The 23,607-nt window shown below is 39.8% G+C and overlaps 1 protein-coding gene across 1 annotated transcript; it reads right to left on the reverse strand.

Moving 5' to 3' along the window:
- Positions 1-8,361: 8,361 nt before the first annotated feature.
- Positions 8,362-23,334, reverse strand: LOC135467576 (WD repeat-containing protein 76-like). The gene is made up of 12 exons (XM_064745348.1): positions 23,256-23,334; positions 22,869-22,935; positions 22,399-22,510; positions 17,811-17,965; positions 17,340-17,493; positions 16,645-16,806; positions 15,952-16,073; positions 14,607-14,708; positions 12,260-12,418; positions 11,811-11,864; positions 11,214-11,316; positions 8,362-9,743 (listed from the first exon to the last, which is right to left on the reverse strand). Exons 1-12 carry the CDS (start codon positions 23,332-23,334, stop codon positions 9,594-9,596), a joined length of 1,419 nt encoding a protein of 472 aa, XP_064601418.1. The 3' UTR covers positions 8,362-9,593.
- Between the last annotated feature and the right edge of the window lie 273 nt (positions 23,335-23,607).

Consider the following 23,607-nt stretch of genomic DNA (forward strand, 5'->3'; position numbering starts at 1 on the left):
CAACACAATGGCTCACAGTCATACCTTCCTCGCATCCGCCAACGGGCCTCCTCTGGCTGACTGGTGTGTTACTGAGCACCGTGGCGCTACTGGGGGGGTTATACTGCCTTGCCGAGTTGCTGGTTATCGCTTCGTCAAATAGACGTTTTTCATCATCCTCCCAACTCTGAAAGCTGTCACCTTGACTAATCCACTTTTCGCCAGCTTCTGAGGAATTCACTTTTTTCACTACATTGTCTTTCAGTTGCAAGACAGCGCTCTCGTACAGATCTCTTATGCTGAGATTTTCTTGTGTTTCTTGGGAGAGTTGATCCTCGTCATTGTGGTTAGCCTTCTTACCTGCTGGTGTACTTCCAGATTTCCTCTCAACAATTCCGCTGGCTGTTTGATCGTTCACACTGTCAAATGAATAACTCGGTCTCTGTGATTCCCGACGATCAGGGTCAGATATGTCAGAGCTCTCTTCTGAAGCCTGCAAGCCTTGCTGGTGTAAGATACAAGTGATTTCCGCATTTGTAGCTTGCATATTTTCATTACTGCATGCTGCAGAAAGTATTTTATTTGAAATCATTTCATTCAGTTGCCTGATGGTATTTTCAAACAAACTGCCATTACTTGAACTGCTGTGTCGGGGGCTTAGACCGTTATCACTCCGAGCAGAAATGGTGTGTTTCGCTGCTTCTCTGGGCGAACTCCTGTGACTGACTTGACTAGATTTATTGACCTCACTGATTTCACTCGATGACTTGTAGTACTGCCTGTCCGAAAAAGCGGATTTCACCACATCCATTAGATCGCTGAACTGGGCTTCTAGCTCCACTGGTTGATGATTGTCATCACTTTTTCCCGGTGCAACACCATTATCTGTCACTGTAACCAGTATGTCCTGAACACTGTTTGCAGCTGATATTATTTTGCCGGCGATCATTTCGTTCAGCTGCCTAATGGTACTTTCAAACAGACTGCCATTGCTGGAACTTCTGCGCCTGTGTCGCGGACTACGATCAATATAACCATGAGCAGAACTGGCGTCCCTTTCTGCTACATTGTCTGAACTCATGTAGCTGATTTGTCTAGGTTTACTGGCCTTCTCTCCGATGCTGCTATTGGGCTGATAATAAGGATTGTTCGAATAAATGGGTTCTTCTTGACGTACTACTTCCTTAAAATTATGGAGCTGGGCTTCTTGCCCTGTAGATTGCTTGTCCTCGTCAGATTTTGTTGTCGAGGATTTTCGTTCAGCAATTAATTCGTTAATTTGCCTCACAGTACTGTCACAAAAATCTGAAACCCACTGATTCAGCGATTCTTCATCTCCGCTACATCCAGTACTCTGTCGAGTCCAAAAGCTTCCAGCCAGTTTTAAACTGATGTTACTGGTTTGTCTTTCTGAATTCTCTGACCTATTGCTCAAGTTATTTGGGCTACAGCTCCTTTGTCCTGTTACAGCACAATCTATACTGTCAGTGGGAAGTTGCAACTCGGAGACTTGGTCCCTGCCATCTGTAGCGCTAAGAAACATCTGTGTTGCTAAGTTGGTATTCTCTTGATTTGTCGCATGCGTTTTCGTCGATTCTGAAGGCAATCGCGCTTTTGACAAATGCTCAGCTTGATCAGGGTCAGTGGTTACATCAGATGCTGTTATACGAGATATGTGATCACTGTCTTTATTTTCTGGGGCAAAATCGAAGTGACTGTATAGATCGATAAGGTCCCTTGAGAGAGTCTTATCTAAATGCTCCCAAGATTCGATATCCAACATACTCTCTGTATTACTACTCCCAGATTTGTCAGCGGGCACATCCAAACTGGTAGAACTTTCGAGCCAGAAATATTTACCGGAATATGACGTAGATCGTAAGCTGGGTTGGGGGTTTCGGTCCGTCGTTTGACGATCAAGTGATCCAGAAGTTTCCAGGTGTGTACAACTCGGTTTATCCCGATGTGCTGACGACATTCTTTTGTCATCTGCTCTACCATGATGTCTGTCATCTTGCTCTTTCTCTTCGACAATACCCGAGTCACACTTTATACGGCTGACAGAATTTTTGCCTTCGTCCATTTGAGGCTTACGAGTAAAACTGTGGGAATCCAAACATGCATGCCCAAGATGAAAAGGCTGTTCTTTCTGCCTTAACTTCTCCAGAGGAAGGTTTTCATTTTTTTGGTGCTTGTTGTAGACCTCGCTGGAAAACTGGTTTTTATCTGTATCGGTGGAGCAGAGAGTTCCTTTTCCACTATCTGTAAATGTTAGGCTGGATTTAGGATCGAAATTTTTATCTAGCGCAATATTATAAGATTTCTCCAAGTTTGTCTCACTCAGGCGTTCCCGGGAACTGTTATTTTGCATCTCCGTATCCATTTTATCCTGGCTCTTGCTTCTCTCTCGTCTTCCGCTCTCCACAGAGACCGACTCGAACACAGCATTCTGTTCCCACTCCGATCCTTTGTCCTGTCTCGGCGCAATGCTCCCCAACAAATGCTGACCACATTTGGGAGCAAGGGCAAGCTCTTCCCGAATCAGCTCTTCGTCATATTCATAACTTCTCTGATCAGCATCTCTGAAACATTGAGATATAAATACAACCAAATTCGTGTACACCTTTGACTAGTTTTTTTCTTCAATACCAGAATATCCTTTGAAGAGATGGGCATTGCAGGTTTCCCCTATCACTTGAAGTTCTGACAAAATGTTGAATTAAAAACTTTCTGGCATATCTAACAAATGCTAAAGTGACAGCGTGTATTAGAACAACAAAAATTGTTCAAACTGCACGATTGAACTGCTGTACTTTTCTGACGTTATTTAAAGCCGGGCATTTTGTTTTATTCGTGGAAACTCCTTATGTCATATACAGAACATGAGAATTTTTGTGACTGACCAAACGCATTTTATAGAGCGTATAAGCACATAATTATGCATAATAAAAAATAGGTTTCTTAGATAAGGATATGTAGACGATCTGTTTTTAGCAAAGGAAAGGGATGGCAGCAGATCCGACGAAGGGTAAAACTATATAAAGTGTATATTATAAGTCAGACTAGATCTTGATAACAGTATTGGGCCAGTAAAAAAGTAATGGGGCTTTAGTCCAGGCCAAAGTTAATTCCCGGAGACGATGGCGTATTACTTATAAGCACACGTTATCACTTACGTGTCGGAGGTGTACTCGTCATCCAGAGACGTGACCAGACAGTCCAGCTCGGACAAAACCGTGGCCATGTTCTGCAGGGCTTCCTTCTCTCCGGCAAACGTCCCCATTTCCTTAGCTGCTTCATAAAAGTCGATAAGTCTCCGATTTAGTTTATACGAACTTGCAACGCTTACGTCCGACTGCACAAAAACACAAAAAGACGAACGGAGAATGTAAACGATATGATATCAATTTGTAAGAACTAAAATACATTCCTGAATAAGCATAACAAGAACAAGGTGGAGTAGTTGAGAGAAGGAAGGCTGGGTGGGTATTTACGGTCTTGTTTGACAGTCAGGCATAGTCACGGGTGAACAGATATCTTTTGAACTGTTATAACGTGATAATAATTTAAACCACAGTTCACCGATATACGAGTGGCGTATGTCTAATTGGCCTATACTTTTATCTATAAGGGGTCACGAAGAATGTGCCCTACTCACTCTTCACCATTATTCCTGAAGCCGAATCTGAAACAGAAGATAACGCTAACACTGGAATGTAAATGGATTTCTGCTGTTTCAAAATCTCATATTACTATATCAGCGTTGAATGTTCTGTTACTTTCCCTTTGGTCTACTGGTAGAATCGAAGCTTAAGGTTTCAAAGGTCGCCCTTTCAAACCCCAACAGCCCTGTCACATTACCTACATGTCTGTGCAATGGAAATGGTGATGCAGCGATCTAATTGCCGGTACCCATATACAACAACCAAATAAAACGGCTGTCATTTTCCGAGGCAAGTTCGATATAGATAGCAGATAACGCCATTTAATAGTGCAAATGCGTTTTAGTTTCACAGAGCAGAGCCAAAAGAACTGAACTGATATGCATAAAAGTCTATGAGCATAATGCAGCATTATGGCGATAACATGATATCCTCTTTACTCTCACAACCTATCTGTAACACATTCCTCGCATGAATCCGTCCTAATTTATGTGTTCTAGGTAAAGACATGTGCATGGAAAAAACCCTACTCACCCTGGATCTTCCTCTCAGCCTTTCGACCAGACCACTGATCTGTGGTCCCTGAATGTCAATGTCACTCTTCAGCAGAGTTTCCTGGGAGACTCGGTCAAACTCGTGCACTCGGCTGACCAGTCTCTCCAGTTGATCCCGTAAGTCGCCCACTACAATGTGGAAATCAAAGTAACAGAGACACATCAGAATAGAATTTTCATCAGTAACCGTTTCCCGAACAACGTAATGACGAATAAACCACTGGGCCTGACAGTGCAACAGCTCTAATAAGTCTGCCTTCTACATGCATGCATGACATATACACCTACCAATCTCTGCTTTTCATAGTTTGCAATGTTGTTCCAAAAATATTAGATTCGCACGCCCTTCGTGATAATGAAGAAACACCTTCCATATTTCATGATCAATCCCGAGCGTTTTCGAGACTTTCGACGCTGTCTTTAGTTTGACCACACCGGTACGATAGAGACAGAGATCATTTGCATCTTCCCAACATCAATGAAAATCGTTGACTGCTTCTCTTTGCATGGGTCTTAATTTAATATTTTATATACATTCATAGGTCTTTGGTGGTTTGTGTTAAACGTTGTTTTGGGAATAGGCCTTGCGATTATTGACCTGGAGCGTGCAATATGGTCGACGGCTGGTGTAAAATGTCTGTCTTGACGTCTAGATTTAAGTGAGTTCATCGTTCGTGTTACATCGTTCGTGTTCGTTCGAGAGTCCATGTCAAAGTGAAGACACGTGCAATATGGCATCGGCAAATGAAATCTATATTTCCTCGTGTTGCCAGTCTGAAAATAATAAACAATTTTATGTTCGTATAGCCTATCTTGTTCAAGTATCAAAGTAAACATACGCAAAAAATCAAGACTTAAACACCCTGATTCATGTTAACTTTTAATCTTACCATTCACAGCATGTTGCTGAATTCCTTCCGGTGTGGATTTCTTCGGTGACGGACTTCTGCTGGCCGCACTCCGCTGTCTGATCAAGCCAGTGAGGGAATGGAAAATGGTCCAAGCATCTTCAGACAAGCTTCTCATGGTGGATTTCACATGGTCGGGGACACTGTGGTAAGATCGGGATAAGCTCTCCCTGGAGCTGCTCGCCGACAGGAGCTCCAGCTGACTCGGTAAGCGCTCAATCTGCTGGTTGATCAGTTCTGTTATACTCACAATACATCGGTACAGCATCCGCTCTGATATCCTGTGGAACGATTCTAACGACAGATCCGATATACTGCTGGAAAGGCTTTCAGCTCCGTCCGCCTCAACCGCCTTCCTCTCTCTCTCCCATTCTTCTAGATTTATCCGTTCGTCACTCATTTTCTCACATGGTGACGCTCGAATCTGGTCAATAAAGGTTTAGGTCTAACCGTAACCCGCCATCGTGGTACCAACCGGCGAGTTGTGCAACAGCAGTAACCATGTTTAACAATGGCGATTCACGTTGTCACAACAGTTGTTGCTACCAAGAGTCGACGTAACAAATTTCGGATGACGTCATAGTTACCAACGCTAACGTGACGCAGAAGACACTAAACTATAACTTCACAATACGTTTATCATCACCTGAAATACTTTCATTTCACTGCACTAAAAGAGAACGGATATGGTTGGCGCCACGGATGTAACTGGGACTAAAAGCCTTTAGAAATTGGATGGCTGTCTTCTTGACGCATGCCACGTTTTATCTCGAACTGTTGGAGGTTGTTGGGACTTAATTTGGTCATTCCTGTCGAGGCTATATATAATGGAGTGATGGCATTTTACGCCATTACAGCAACTAGTTTTCTTCCATATCCGCTGCAGAATTATTCAATGACTAAGGATTTTATTACGATGTACAACGAATGGGGATAATGAATCAATCTTCGACCATTTCTTCCCGGACTTTTGCATTCTTTTAACGTTATACCCAAGAATCTTTCGTTTGAACAATAGTGGTTAGTCATGAGTGGAGAAACCTATGTGCATAAGGAAAAATGAATACCTTTTGCAAGTTATTGACAAACTTTAGGACGTGGATCACCCCACACTGCTGGAGGGCAAGTGGTCTTACAAAAAACGTAGCCTGTAAGACTTCACAGACGGCACCTCGATCGTCGAGAGTAAATCATATGTAGGCTATTGCAAAGACTTCCTCACCACAAGAAGCAAGTTGCTCGAAAGTGGTTTAGAAATTAGCTCGGTATAAACATTAGTCTTGATTAAAGTTCCATTTGGTTTGTTCACCTCATGACCGGTATTAAGATTTAAGTTTGATTTGTTTTTGATAAATTTTAGTGAAAATGCTGACAGAGATCGTTACGGATTTTCTGATTTCAATAATATTTGGCAAATTTCTAAAAATAATCATCTGTAATGGGCCTACTTGTAATGTTACGATATATATATATTAACCTTACTTCTTCGTTACGCTTCAAGCTGTCATTAAATAAGTCATGTTTCAGCAAAAGTGAAAAGGTGTCCACAACAGATGTTTTAAATAAGATTCAATTAGATTCATGTTGAAGAGCCCACATTCTTGGCAGGCTACATGTTTATTTATTTATTTATTTGATTGGTGTTTTTTACGCCGTACTCAAGAATATTTCACTTATACGACGGCGGTCAGCATTATGGTGGGTGGAAACCGGGCAGAGCCCGGGGGAAACCCACGACCATCCGAAGGTTGCTGCAGACCTCCCCACTTACGGCCGGAAAGGAAGCCAGCATGAGCTGGACTTGAACTCACAGCGACCGCAGACTACATGTTTATATACATGTACGTTGCAATCCACTTCCTGCTTAACTTAGGGTCCTGAGAAATCTAGGATAAACCAAGCGCTGGTAAATTTGGATTTAACTACAGCTTGAACTTATCATTCACGAGCCTATTCCACAAAGCCTGTTTGAAGCCACATGCAAATGTTAATCAAATTCGTATTTGCACACCCTATGCAAATTAACTCGAAAACACCTTACAAATATGACCGATCATTAACATGTTGAATTTCTGGTATTATAAATATATTATGAAACGACGTTTTTAATTTTGAAACAAAAATCGTTCTGATGAATCCATGGCAGGTTTGTGGAAAGAAAGGTACACGACCAGCTTCAGCATATGCGCACTTTTGTCCTTCTACGATGACAAACTTCTTGTTGCTTGTGGCAGTTGTTGAAGTCATGTCTAGTCATTGAAGGCCTTACGACTTTGGACTGAACAGGTACGCAACGACTGGAGCACAAATCCAGTTGAGTCGCGTTGTTGTTTAGCACGCATGAGGATGTGATCAATTACATATCTCGAGACCCTGTTGCATTAACATTGTATTGTTTTCCTACGATTAGGGCCCTTTCAACATCATTTGTTATTCCTTATGTACAACAGGTCAATCCCAATGGCTATAATGATGCTACCATATTTACTGTTGTCTCACTGGAATGTCTTTCTAAGTAATCAGCAGACAAATACATGTAGTATCTCATACAGCCACAGTAGACACCTGACAAACCTACCTGTCCTATTCCTTTATGGTGTGAAGGCCTGTTAGCAACCTGCGGGTGGTTGTGGGTTACCTCAGAGTTCTATTGATTTTAGAAAGGTGCTTTGAGGTTTGCTTTAAACATGGAATATATTCTACTGGAAACTTGCAAGTTTTGGCACCAAAAATAATATATTGTGACATTTATTTGCCTCTAAACATGCACTTTTGTGGAAGATATTTTAGGTGATTAAGAGTAGTTCTGTGAAGTTTAAGTGTCTTACTTCTCACCTTATTGAATAGAAAACAGATTGGCTGTGGCAATGGCCCCTGGTATAGTGTCTTCTTTCTCAGGTTATTCAATAGAAAACAGATTGGCTGTGGCAATGGTCCCTGGTATAGTGTTTTATTTCTCACGTTACTGAACAGAAAACAGATTGGCTGTGGCAATGGTCCCTTGTATAGGCTTTGCTTTTTTAAGCTCACTATATGGCTAACCATCAAGTACTTCTCAACAAAAATGTGCTTTCATTCGTCCATCAGTTACAGGTGTTGGTTATACCTCAAAACAACTGTCAATAGCCAAACTCTAATCTTTCTCCAGCACTATCAGGGACCTTAAAGTTATGACAAAACAAAATTCAAATATTTTTAAGGATTTCAGAGGAAATCCTGCAATCAACAGAAAACTCATCAATACCATTTTTTGTTGTTAAGACTTTACTGATAATGCTGCACAACAAGGTACAATGGAGGTACAATGGAGGTCAAAGGGCAATGAGAACCGATATCTTCAATTAACATAATACATGTAACACATTATGGGGTTATCAATGCTAAGAACTGGCACAGTGAAAAGATTTTGTTTAAAAAAAAAATTTGTATTCAGTTTGTGAAGGACAATCTAAACCTCGGCTTCTTTAAGAACCTAAAATGACAAATAATCTTTAAAATATGAAGAATTCACTAAAAAAAATGGTGCACAAAATGATGGCATAACAGATGGCCACACATATAATTTACTTCACAAAAAAGTCCTTTATAATTCTGCACTTTGTAAAATAACCCTTGGTTCGTGACATAACACAAATTATTTTATCATTCACTTTTCCTTGGTAACAAACTCATTCACCCAACCAATCCTTTCAGGTAAGGGCTTTGTTAGGACAACTAAAGTATGGGTAACAGTTTCCGCTAAGTTTCTTTCTACTAGTAAGTGACCTTTCTATACAGCTGAAAACTCTCACAGGTAAATCAATCTGACATAAGAGCTGTTGTGATATGCATAAATTATTAGAAACGACTGTTCTCCACATGTTCATGAAAAGCTCACTGAAAGTCTACAAGAAACAATGAACTGCGACAATTCTGCAGATGCAAACAAATTCATACAATCTTCCTAGATAAAGACTTGCTACGTTTCCTTGTTAATATCTGCTCACAAATGCCAAGGTAGCAGTATGATAATACATAACTAAAGGTCTATTGGTCCGTAAATACATGGATGTAGGAGTGTTTGTACTCAATGACGGGAATATTTACAACAATATCGAAATATACAGATCAAGCATAAAAAGTTTAAATGAAAAACATGACTTATGACCTAACCAGATGTAATTACAAAGCCAAAGTCTTTTCTATCGTGAAAACCAACATATGTTTGAAATATGAATATGACTACATTATATACCTGGGAATGTCATATAAATGTTCTACAACTAAATAAATGTATATATGGGGCAGAAATAAACTATATGCAGACATTGCTTATTGTCATATCACGGTCATGTAGCAATGACAAACATATCTTTGTAAATGTCCAATCAATCTTCCAAACCACATTCATGTAGCAGTATGATCAGTACAGACAAATACCACACTAATGTAATAGTTTTATCACTCCGCAAAATCACTTTCAGTCAGTGTATTCAATGCAACTCGAACAGCTACATGAACACATGCAGCCTGCCGCTAGAGTTACCTCCCACTACCACAGGTCGTGTAGGATGAAAGGCATTCTGGGAACATACTGATCCCAAATATTCCTCATCATCAAATGTGTGCACCAAGTTCCCAGTCAAGTCGATCACCTCAATCTGGAACGTAAATCAACATCCAGATTAACAATTAAAATTTTCACAGAGAAATATGCACACCTGTAAGTTCTGACCATTTCAGCATAAGTTTAGAATGGTGCAATTTGAAAGCATCATTTCACAGACTAAACACCATCCTGTTCAGAAAATATTTAAGAAACCTGTCCAGATCAGGTAACATTCTATTAAGACTAATATGCCAAAATATGCACCATCTGATTATGTGCCCCAAAGTTTCCTGTACCAGCTGACAAAGGCTTCTTTTTGACAGTATCCATGCACATGTGTTGAATGTCTTCTGGGTTTCATCTGAAGGGCCTCATGAGTGGAGAAATTTGGAAAGTGCAGAATAAACCACAGGCCTTTGGCAAGTCACTGACAATCTTTCCTCTGTGTTGGAATACACGTGTATGTCATATTGGTCGAAGACTAATCTCAAGCAAACTTCCCTTGAGGCCAAGCAGCACAGTGGACAGCTTGCTGCCACCAAGACCATGGGAACTATGGAAGCAGGTGAATACAAACAATTCCCTGTCCAAGTCTGGGATTGAACCTATGACCCAAGTGTCTTAACAGACAAGCATCTAAACCACTAAAACCCTATCCTGTTTGGTGTCCTACAGACTCTAAACCACTAAAACCCAATCCTGTTTGGTGTCCACAGACAAGCATCTAAATCACTAAAACCCAATCCTATTTGGTGCCCTAACAGATAAGCATCTAAACCACTAAAACCCGATCCTATTTGGTGTCCAAACAGACATGCATCTAAACCACTAAGACCTGATCCTATTTGGTGTCCTCACACACAAGCATATAAACCACTAAAACCCGATCCTATTTGGTGTCCTAATACACAAGCATCTAAACCACTAAAACCCGATCCTATTTGGTGTCCAAACAGACATGCATCTAAACCCCTAAAACCCAAACCTTTTTGGTGTCCTAACAGACAAGCATCTAAACCACTAAAACCCAATCTTATTTGGTGTCCAAACAGACAAGCATCTAAACCACTAAAACCTGATCCTATTTGGTGTCCACAGACAAGCATCTAAACCACTAAAACCTGATCCTATTTGTTTACTGAATTAAAGTTCGGGACCATATTCAGTTATACATTACCTGGCGTTTTCTTGCTGAATGTTAAATTTAATATGTGTATGGGTGGCAGGTGAAGAGTGTGATTGGCATGTAAAATGCAGCAGAGACAGACGAAATGCAAGAGTGGCTGACAAGTAATGTAGATAACACAGTTCAGTACTCGGGGTATAAACACAAGTAAACAATAAGTGCACCACACACAAACTAACAAATAAATCCCGATTCAATCACACGTGGAATGACATCCTCATGGCTGCACTCTTTCCTCCACCCATTTAGCTGACCCCAGCTGTGTGAGAGAAAAAATCATCACTAAGGACAAACACAAACAAAAGTAAGCCCTCCTAGAAAGGGAAGATCACTCACTCGTCTTGGTCGCTCCATGCTTCCGACAACGAAGATGTCCTCTCTGGCAGGATGCCATACAGCTCGAAACACAGTCAACCAGCGACCAGTGTAATTATTGTGTCTGATAACAAAGGATCAATGTCACTGTATAGTCAAAACTTGAAGATGACACACAAGAAAGAGTTCACTGGAGGTATTCATGTTACCTAGTACAGAGTAAAATACAATCATAATTTTATTTAATTTTCTAGTACCGTGGACCCACACAACATGGCTGTGTAACAGCTTTAATTTATTTATATATTTGGTACTTCACACCTAACTAACAAATATTTCAGTGAAAGCCTGGGGGGCAACCCACAACCATCCACAGGTTGCTGGCGGATGAGAGTGGATGCCGGCATGAGCTGGAGTTAAACTCCCACCAACCACAATGGTGACAGGCTTATACGCCAGTGTGCTGTGCTAGCAAGATAACCATTCCACAACTGACGCCACCTAAACAATCAATATAACTGTGTCAGTGAGGCAAATTTATTTACAAAGCCTATAATAACATTAGATTAAAATCGAGTACATAAAACGACAACTGTAAACACAACACTATGGGCTTACCTTATAGCTTTTTTCAAAGGGATTTTTGTTGTTAGGGAAGAACTGTCAAACACACTGAAGTTAGACAGAAAATTAATAAACTATAGTCATATCTAGGAAACTTTGCAATTATTATTATTAAACTTTAAATTCACTTTGGGATCAGTAGTGACAAAAAGACATTCCTTGGTCGTACTAACATTATATACAAGAGACTTCATTTATCAGGGTCCTTTCTGGTAGGTACCGCGGTATAACTGATAATTTCTACATATTGGATCTCGACATGTAATGCTGTACGTCAATCCAGCTCCAAAGACAACAAAAGTACAGGTATAGATAAAGCTTAATACACAAAAAGCACATGTATTATTACTTCAAATGTAAGGAAAATCGAACATCAACTGCACGGAATTTCTATACCCCCACCCCCTCCCCTGTTCTGTGTCACAATTTGAATCACAACTTACCTGAGTTTATCATCCATTGATGTTGTCAGGATGAAATTGCCAGTGATTGGGGAGAAATATGCAGAGTTAACTCCCTTGCCATGGTGAAGGTCAACAATACTGGAATTGTTTTTCTTCATACCACTCTTGAGATTTCTGATATCCCACAAAGATACATTCCTGAAACACAACATAAGCTTCAACAACTACTGTTGGCATAATATCTGATGTGAATAAAAGACTGTCCAAACTCAAACCATAGTTATCCTGTGCAAACACACCAATAACTTTACCACATTGGGCTACCGATGTGTAAGTCAGATATTCTTGAGTAGGATGTAAAACATCAATCCAATAAATAAATACTACACTGGAAATATGATGAGACACTACTGTTAGGGCTGTTAAATAAACGTAAGACCACAATATCTGTCAGCACCAGGTATGTCCATAAGCTAACAACAGGACAAGAAACTGGAATCATTTTTAGTTCACCAGTTTGTATTTGAACAAAAAGGAAAAAAACTTGTACAGCCTGTGGAGCTCTAATGGACAAGAGTCCTGCTTAATGAAACCTGATGCACTAAAGTCAGATGGCTGAACTGTCTGGCGCATCAATATGCATGTAGGACAAACTAAAACATACCAGCATACCCCATTACTACAACATGGGAGACTTTGAGAACAGCCCAGGATATTTTTCATATTATTCTCCTTGAAAATATCCTTAAGTCCCAGTAAAGTGTCAGAAAACTTAAAATACATGAAATTTTCTGATTTGCATATGACTGCTGCAGGTTACTAGGGTTTAACATGGATACAAACCATGTGGGTTTGTTTGTCCTGCTGAGCAGGAATCTTTACGGTGTCCTCTCAAAACAGTTATCTCCCATATTCAGCAGTTCAAGTGAAAGGCAAAATCATTGGATATATATTCTTGGAAATAACAAATACAACACAGGACAGTTTACTCTTCTGATGTAGTACTACATAAACTGTTATCAAACCTTAGAAGCCATCATTTGCACAAGAATATCATCATACAATATTTGGCCTGATAACAAAACCTTACCCATCCGCACAACAAGTACTGATGAAGTGTTTTTTGTGAACTGGATAACAAAACCTTACCCATCCGCACAAGAACTGATGAAGTGGTCTGTGTGAACTGGATAACAAAACCTTACCCATCCACATAACAAAATCTTATCCATCCGAACAAGAGCTGATGAAGTGGTCTCTGTGAACTGGATAACAAAACCTTACCCATTCGCATAACAAAACCTTATCCATCCGCACAAGAGCTGATGAAGTGGTCTCTGTGAACTGGATAACAAAACCTTACCCATCCGCACAAGAACTGATGAAGTGGTCTCTATGAACTGGATAACAAAACCTTACCCATCCGCATAACAAAACCTTATCCATCCACACAAGAGCTGATGAAGTGGTCTTTGTGAACTGGATAACAAAACGTTACCCATCCGCACAAGAGCTGATGAAGTGGTCTTTGTGAACTGGATAACAAAACCTTATCCATCCGCACAAGAGCTGATGAAGTGGTCTCTGTGAACTGGATAACAAAACCTTACCCAGCCACACAAGAGCTGATGAAGTGGTCTCTGTGAACTGGATAACAAAACCTTACCCATTCGCACAAGAACTGATGAAGTGGTCTGTGTGAACTGGATAACAAAACCTTACCCATCCGCACAAGAGCTGATGAAGTGGTCTTTGTGAACTGGATACAAAACGTTACCCATCCGCATAACAAAACGTTACCCATCCGCACAAGAGCTGATGAAGTGGTCTTTGTGAATTGGATAACAAAACCTTACCCATCTGCATAACAAAACCTTATCCATCCGCACAAGAGCTGATGAAGTGGTCTTTGTGAATTGGATAACAAAACCTTACCCATCCGCATAACAAAACCTTATCCATCCGCACAAGAGCTGATGAAGTGGTCTTTGTGAACTGGATAACAAAACGTTACCCACCCGCATAACAAAACCTTATCCATCTGCACAAGAGCTGATGAAGTGGTCTTTGTGAACTGGATAACAAAACGTTACCCATCCGCATAACAAAACCTTATCCATCCGCACAAGAGCTGATGAAGTGGTCTTTGTGAACTGGATAACAAAACGTTACCCATCCGCATAACAAAACCTTATCCATCCGCACAAGAGCTGATGAAGTGGTCTTTGTGAACTGGATAACAAAACGTTACCCATCCGCATAACAAAACCTTATTCATCCACACAAGAGCTGATGAAGTGGTCTTTTTGAACTAGATAACAATACCTTACCCATCTGCACAAGAGCTGATGAAGTGGTCTTTGTGAATTGGATAACAAAATCTTACCCATCTGCACAAGAGGTGATGAAGTAATCTTTTTGAACTGGATGAACACTGACTGTACGAAGAGGCTTCCTGTGTAAACTGTACAAACTCTCTGCTTCTGTCCTACAAAATAATCAATAACCAATTCTACAATGGTTTTTGGTTACAACACGAGGGGTGAGGTTAATGAAAATATTTATTTTTTTGACTGGTGTTTTACGCTGTACTCAAGAATGTTTCACTTATACGACGGCGGTCAGCATTATGGTGGAAAGAAACCGGACAGAGCCCAGGGAAAACCACTACCATCCACAGAAGCCAGCATGAGCTGGACTTGAACTCAAAGCGACCGCATTGATGAGTGGCTCCTGGGTCATTGCGCTGTGCTAACCAACTGAGCAAAGGAGGCCCATGGTATGAAATATGTTGGTGACATACTAAAATATAGGAACAACATGAAATGGGAATGTTTGAAGCTGAGTAACATTATGTTTGTAGCAGGGTGGTATATAAGCGCTATCTACCTCCGGGTTAGAGGGAATTTCCTTTTAGTTTAGTGGCAGAAGCGTGGACTCCAAATGCACAGATCGCAGGTTCAAATCTCCAGCTGGTAAGCCCCGTAACTTATATATGGCAACATCTGGCCACACTCAACATTTATTAAAACTATGCCAGTCAATCTAACCTGTTTTTTTTTTTCTTTACTTCATCTGTTCGTATATTACAGTTCCAATATGGTCTTCCCAGTTTCCTACTTTCACAACATCCCAGTCTGAAGATATGTTGCTCTCACAGGTTACACATACATTGCAAGGTAAATTTATCCTGCCTTTAATTTCTACCTAACAAGAGAAGATTCTCACTTCTAAGTACAAGGAGAGAATAGGTGGACCAAACATATCATGTTTGAGAAATATTAGTCATTTCTAGCTAAAGTATAGCTAAAGCCTCTTAACGCTGAACTCTTGGGCAAATATGGCACAGGGTCTTTTACCTACCTCAATTGGGTTATAGTCAAATAAGACCAAGACAATTTCTTCTCCAAAACATTCAAGAAGACTTCAGTTCACTATATTGATGTACATGTAGTCCACAAGCCAAGGGCTGGTGAATCACTGAGTGGGAACAATCCAAATAAACCCTAACACCTTCTCTCTTACTTTACTGCTTTCCAATAATGTTGGCAGTAATACTGTTAGGTACGGTAACCAGTCTGTCCTGTTCCCTCACCCTGGTGTCCTACGGTATACCATAGCCACACTGTTAGATACAGTAGCCAGTCTGTCCTGTTTGCTCACCCTGGTGTCCTACGGTCTACCATAGCCACACTATTAGATATAGTAGCCAGTCTGCCCTGTTTGCTCACCCTGGTGTCCTACGGTCTACCATAGCCACACTGCCGTCAGATTGCCCAACCAACAGGCTATCCACATTCAAACACTCAAAGTTCCTGAGCAGTAAGTACTCATCCACTGGGGCTGAGTACACCTGGAATATAGGTAAAACATCACCTAACTACATAAATGGTCTGCTTATATATCTCATCTTCCACTGTAATTGGAGGCTTTCAGTCTTTGACCACACATTTTTTTTGTATTTATATTCTTACAGAACGATCCTTCAGAACCAAAGAAAACTGAAATGTATTTAATATATTCAACAGTGATAATGAAGACATTAGGGCATTTGGAATTGGACCTCTTCACTTAACTACAGCAGAAGATATTCTGTATGTGTCCCTCAACTGCAAAGAGGCAATACTCTGCATTTCTATCTCTATATGGTGAAGAAACACTTCTAGACCCTCTTTCGATCACCACCAAAAATTAATGGATTAGATCACAAGGTTAAGACCAAGATGTGCACAACATTTCATCCAGATACCTAGATTAACCTTTTCTGTAATGTTACTGAAAGACAGACTAATAAACCTCGGCAAAAACATAACTTGGGAAGTCATAAAAATGACTTACTACATTTCAAGTGTGACATAAGGTTAAACTTGTTCTTAGTGACTTATTTTCTAATTCAAAAAAGTCAAAAAAGCAGCCAGGTTTACCTCTTCAAACACCCCTCTGTCAAAATGAGCACATCTCAAGGACCCATCATAGCTGCATGAGTAGAGTCTATCTTGATGCCATGTGGGGAAGATAAGATGGTTCACAGGTCTGGAATGAGGTACTAAAGTCACAACTCCCTGCTGGTCATCTTCAATATCATCCTGTGAGCAGGAACAGGTACTTACCAAATAAATCGAGTCAGATTTGGTAAAGGGCACATGACTGCTGATCACTGTAACATTACTTAATAAGAAATGTGCATGCACCGGGTGACAAAGTAGTTCAGGACTGAGTGTGTTCAAACTGCCAGCGACAAAAGTTTCTCCAAATAATGATTATTTATTTTATCGGTGTTTTACGCCATACTCAAGAATATTTACTTATACGACGGCGGCCACACTATGTTGGAAAGAAACTGGGCTCAGGGAACCACACGACCTTCTGCAGGTTGCTGGGTGAATTCACAGCGGTCACCTTGGTGAGAAGCTTCTTTGTCATTGTGCTGTGCTAGCACGCTAGCCCCTTCACATAATAAAGTGCAACTCCGGTAAAACATAGCAGCACTATGTGACACTTAGCCTGTCAACAAGCTTGTTTGATTAAGGTGGTAACCATACACTGGCTGGCGTACTAAACACTTAAGATATTAAATATTGTTTGTACTGTGCTCAGACATGTACAATTGTCAGCTTACCACATCCCAAAGTCCTACTGCACCCCACTTCCCACCTCCTGCCACCAAAACCTTGTCACGTGTGGGGTGAATGGCCACAGAAAACACACGGTCAGGAACTACTTTAGCCACTCTGTCTGATGTCAATTTGGTTTTTGCCATTGATTTTATATAGCTGGAAATGCAAAAAGATGATTTTAAGGTAAACCCTTGGGCATAACTTGTTACTTTATGCATTCAGTGAAAGGATACAGTAGAAAATATTTGTTTTATAACCATTTCACCAAATACCAGTAGTAATTACTTCTACACCCTTGTTTCTTTGGGATATCTTCTCAGTGCATTACATCACCCCTGAATAAAGCTTACATTTTGCACTAATATTTTCTACCATGCAAAGACATACATGTACACATGTACTTTTAATTATGAAAGTAACAAAAATGCCAGTGTGCTTTATGGTTTAGTACACCTCTCAGGCTGAATGTTTACCTGTCCAGAGTACTCTTTGCCTGTTGACCACGGATAACCTTTGCTTTAGTGTCAGAGAAGTGCTCTATCTTCTCCCGTAGTCTGTTACAGTGGCCAATATCTGTGTTGCCATACAAACGGTCAGACATCCCCAGGGGTCCTGCAGGGGGCCGAGCCTTAACGAGGAAAGGGTCACAACAGATACGTTAGCCACTCTGGATGGATTTAGTGTGCTATTTTAATATTCTGGCATTCATCATCAAAAACATCGTTGAAACTTCTCCGAACTTCAAGTCGATGGCCACCATTGGCATTTCAAATCACCTCCAAAGGTCTCCTGTGCAGACTCATGATCTACACTGGCTCATTGGAAATATCAGTTTTTCCAGTTTATAAGCAGCCGAAGCATTGATAGTTATCCGTGCCTGTGACAGCCATCTTGAACTGCTGCCTGTATTTTGCTGGTTATTGGTATACTTTGATCTTTCTTACATTTACCTCACTGACAACTGAGAAATTCATGAAAATGGACATAGAACTTATTTTTAAATATTGTTTGCACCATGCACAAACACTGCTATATAGGGACAGCATAACTGGAGCCCTTGGATTATTTTGAAAAACTTCACAAACATACCTAAGGATACATGAGGATGGTCTGCTAATTTATAGCTCCATATTCCACATGGTTGTTGACATACGGCCCTTTAGAAATGCCATGGTCTGTTCAATTTCTTGAAATGCTTATTTGTTCCAGAAGCATTTTTAGCAATTTTCTATTCCAGGGGACTAGAGATCTGGAAATCCACCTACTGGGGTTTTCCTACCCAAGCTTTCAGAATATGGCCTCAGAAAAAGAAATATACTGAATAGTTTTTGAAATAATAGCCCTTAAACATCACACTTTAGATTAAGGCTTTTGTTAAATTTCGTGTTTGCAGGGAGCTGCCCTGCCAGACGTCTGGTGAAATATACAGGAGATCTTTGTTACCTTATTAATATTATTTAGGTACATGATCATTTGTACAAGGCCTGACCGCTTCAAAACTTTATCTTTCATGTACTAGGTGTCTGAACTATGCTCCAGGACAGATGACCTTTTTCACATTACAAGTTCACCATGATGACAGACAGCTCTTGAATTTTTTCTCACATCAAGATACATCTCTTAGCCAACAAAATTCAAGAATTGTTCTCAACTTTTTCTATTAAAATTAGATTCTTGAAGAGCTAAGCACCTGGCCTATGTTGAATGATCATTTGTGTACAGTATACACTGAAAATTTACACATATTTTTTTAAAATTTAACACTTGACAGCAATAATGTTCTATAATGTGAGTCAAATTATGCAACTCAAATTAATTGCAATACTGAAGTATATTTTTTCACAAAAAATCTAATGAAGCCTATATACTTGTAGCACATCCTATACCCTTAGTTATGGTTTATTTGTAACTCTTTGCTACTGTACACAGTAAACCATATGAACGTATATTAGAGCCTTAAAATAATTCAGTCTTAACTATTTCTTCATAGTAGATTTGCACTTACGTCATCACATATTTTTCTGATTCATAGCTTAGGCTCCCATACCATTTCAGCTGATAGTACACGCAAGATTAAAATGCGGACACTTTAGTAGACAGCATCTTACACTGTTGTTAAGCATACAAATAGCTTGAATTTGTGGTGCATTGACTGTGTTGTTGAGTGACCAGGTGGAAACCAGGATGTTTTTGTAGATTTCGAGAAACTGTCGCAGAATCAAACACCGTCTTGGTCAGACAAGAGGTCACATGTTGCATTCCAATGAAATATGCCATTTCTTGAAAAATACATATATAACAGCATTAAAATGTATACAAAATCTATCAAAATGTAATTCTTTGCAAAACAGTGAAGTAAACTGTCAAAATTACTCCAACAGACTAGCTGTCTTGCTTTCAGGAAACCAATGAAAGAATTTACTGACAAAAGCCATTTTTATCATCAAAATTGACAAAACAATTTGTGGTACATGTCTTTAACATGTCACACTTCAGTGCTCTGGTGTTTTTTCTTAAAATGTTATTTATCAGACTTTCATTCCTGGACCAAAAAAGAACCTTTCAGTCAATCACCTTTCTGAGATTATTTGAAGACTGGCTTACTACTGTACATATATAGGAACAAAATCTGGTAATTTAGCATCCTCTCATAATCATTTTCAGACAGAGAGTAGTGCCTTGCATCGTTACCGGTTACAGTTGGAACACTAATTACAAGATGACAAGTTTCACTGAAACCAAACATTAATCTTTACTCTTGTCTGGCCAAGACATTGTTTGACACTGAAATGGTTGCATGAGATCAACAAAGACATGTCCATTTTCATTTTATCTCTCATAACATAGTTCACATGTACCACTCAGCATCACACATCCAAGCTACATGTATGTATCTTTCAGGCTTATAATCTGCATTACCATTGTCCAGTGTTTTGCATGGGTACCCATAGAAGCTATACTAAAGATTGTGTCTGTTGAAACTCTCTGCATGTCAATCAGTTCACGGGATGGCAATGTTATGCGTGCCCAAACAATGAAGTTATGACCCAGTGCAACAAACCTGCGGATGCTCGTGGGTTTCCCCCTGGGCTCTGCCCGATTTTCTCCCACCATAATGCTAGCTAATGCCTGCGCATTAGTGAAATATTCTTGAGTACGGCATAAAACACCAGCCAAATAAATACATAAAAAACTAAAGTGCAACATGTGATCAACACTTCTGGGAAGTATATTTGGAAGATATGGTTCATTTGACTCTTGCTGCTCCTAAAAGAATAACAACTTCTGTGTAAATTTTGTTTGCCTTAACGTGTAGCAAAATGTAAACCAACAATAATGAAGGATATAATTATGTGCTGTATGTATACAATCTGTATGACATTTTTCATCAAAAAATATATTTTAATACTGCAAAAATTAAATTAAATGACTCACATTATATTACCTTTATTGGTGTCAAATTTTGAATTTCATAACATATATGCTCATTTTCAATGTATAATGTATATAAATGATCATAAAACTGTACACGTATGTCAGGTGGTTGGCGTTTGAAAAAATTTAATTTTAATAGGAGTTCAGAACAACTCTTCTATAGCTGGCTAACAGATGTATCTTGATGTGAGAAAAATTCAAAGTGATGTTTAACTGTCAACATGGTGAACTGTTAAGGTGAAAAAAGGGTAAACTGGACAGCTGTTTGTCCTGGAGCATAGTTCAGACACCTAGTACATCAAAGATAAAACTTTGAAGTTGTACCTTATAATATTAACCAGGTAACAAAGATCTCCTGTATATTTCACCTGACCTATGACAGCTCCCTGACAATATAAAATTTTAAGAAAAACGTTAATCAAAAAGTGATGTTTACAGGGCTATTATCAAAAAGTATGTATATATTTCTTTTCTGAGGCCATATTCTGAAAGCCTGAGTAGGAAAACCCCTTAGGTGGATTCCTCACCTCTAGTCCTCTTAAACAGAAAATTACTGCCATCTGAAAATGCTTCCAGAACAAATAAGCATTTCAAAATGGTCGAAATGAACAGTACAGGATGTTTCTAAAGGGCCATATCTCAAAACCCACTTGGAATCGAGCTATAACTTGGCAAACATTCCTCATATATACTATGGTGTGTTTGACAATTTTTTAAAATAATCCAAGGGGGTCACTGCCAAAAAAAAAACATTTTTTTGGCTGATTTGACACAGAATGATCCAAACGCAACAAACTGAACAGACATATCTGGTTATAAAGCTGATCAATATAATAGAGAATGCAGTCAAAAGGGATGAGCATATTCCTATATGATCTGTTTTGTTTCAAATTATGTCATTACCACAAGGTGTCAAATGTTCAATCTTCAGCAGTATTCAGGGCCTAATCCAGCCCGTCTCAGTGTCCGATTACCAGACGCTGCCGTTTCCTCGACGTACCCTTTGTGTCCAAAAAAAATAGAAACAGGCCGAATTCATTTTACCACCCAGATTATCTACTTAGTCGCTAGGCTTCAGCCAGCCATTTGCCACATTAGTTTTGGCAAATATAATTTCTGTGTGGGGAAAGCAAACTGACGTCCCTTCGCCACAGTGGCTTAAGCAATGGATGCCTTTCAACTTCAGTAGTTTAGGTTTAAAGTTCGTAAATTTATTTTACTCAAATTTAATGTTGGATCCACAATCAAGAATATTTGACTTTGGTGTGAAAGGACTTGGCATGAAACAACTTTTAATGATGATCTCGGGTAGTTATGATACTATGTTAAAATCAAATGCACGTGTCATCCAGGATGGCAGAGTTCTCCACAAATCAGTAAGTGCAAGCCATCCTTAAACTGAATTTTCGGGCCAGGTATGTGTTGTGGTGTGCACGTGGGGTGGAGGTCAACCGTAGGATCCGAGGCCCTTAAAAATGTATGAGAATTGAAATATTCAGCAATGAAGGTGCCCTTCACCGGTGGTTCCACCCCCTGCCCTTCTGGGGCCAGGTTAGGCCCTGGTATTGATTAGTTCATTCCTGTTGGCACAACTCTGATCAGTCTACGAGAAGAAGAGCCACTTACATGTTCATCTTTAAGCTCCACAGGTTCTGGTTCCACTGGAAGTGGGGTCCCTGAGGGTTCTAATTTCTTCAGTCTCATACTTGACCGGCGGGGAGGGGGAGGAGATTTTTCCCTGTACAACACATAGGAAAGCCCCACATAACATTATCGTGAGTATCAACTACAGAATAAACAAGTACCTTATCAGTATATTAATCAGGTAAACAAAGTGAAGACTGAACTGTTATCCCAATAATCTCCAAAGTGAACATTATGCGATCTTTCAGAAGCAAATATTGAATCAACTTTAGCTGTCCATGAGTATGTTCATAGTGGTTGTCACTGATATGGGAAGTTTGTATGACAAACATTCGATGGGGGTGTATCAAAATAACACATTTTATCTTAATTCTGTGCATATTATCATAAACCAGTACAGCTCCACAAAATGGTATCCGCCTTCCTATAAACCATCCATATCAAGCTTTTACCTTTTAATTCCTCTCTGAGATGGCTTAGCTTTTGTTTCGCTGTTGCTTGCTTCAGATTTTCCTTTGCCTGGTGGAGAGAGATAATATATAAATCAAACAGAAGTCGAGGCTGAGGTCCTCAAGGATGGCTTGATTTAATAGAATATTTAGTTTTACCCAAGACATATGCAGCTATACAGTTTACCTGAACATCAGGAATTGACAATAGTGGTTAGTGAATCTGTCTTTGATTAATTTGATTTATGCTCTACTCAAAAATATTACATTGATGCAACAGCGGCAAGGAAACCGGTCAGAGCTCAGGGTTCACGATCATCTGCAGGTTGCTGCCAAACTTTGCCACATTCAGCTGGGGAGGAAGCCAGCATGAGCTGGACATGAACTCACAGCAACTGCATTGGTGAGAGGCTACTGAGTCAATGCACCGCCCTGGCATGCTAACCACCTTGGTCATGAAGTCCTCCATCAGTCTTTGTGATGGTCAGAAATACAACTAGTAGGGAATCTGAGTGTGCAATCCTCTGCTTCCCAAAAATGTACAAATACCCTTGATCACTACAACAAAGGTATATATTTGTCTTTTCTCTTAATTGTGAATAACAGTTTTAAAATTCCCTGTATCTTGATCTGCATTATTATCATTATTTAATGCACTGGCCCTTCAGCAAAGGCCAACAGGTGTACAAAATTTCATCCAAAGCCATGCATAACTTTTCGGAGGTACAAATGACTGACATGT

This window comes from Liolophura sinensis, chromosome 6, assembly GCF_032854445.1.
Source record: "Liolophura sinensis isolate JHLJ2023 chromosome 6, CUHK_Ljap_v2, whole genome shotgun sequence".
Taxonomy (NCBI): Eukaryota; Metazoa; Mollusca; class Polyplacophora; order Chitonida; family Chitonidae; genus Liolophura; species Liolophura sinensis.

Coding starts and splice junctions, on each gene's coding strand:
- LOC135467576 (XM_064745348.1), bottom strand. CDS start 23,334: ATGGAGGACTTCATGACCAAGGTGGTTAGCATGCCAGGGCGGTGCATT. Junction 12,419..14,606: donor ATCACCTCTTGTGCAGATGG/GTAAGATTTTGT, acceptor GTTGTGTTTCAG/GAATGTATCTTTGTGGGATA. Junction 11,317..11,810: donor CCTTTGAAAAAAGCTATAAG/GTAAGCCCATAG, acceptor CTTTGTTATCAG/ACACAATAATTACACTGGTC.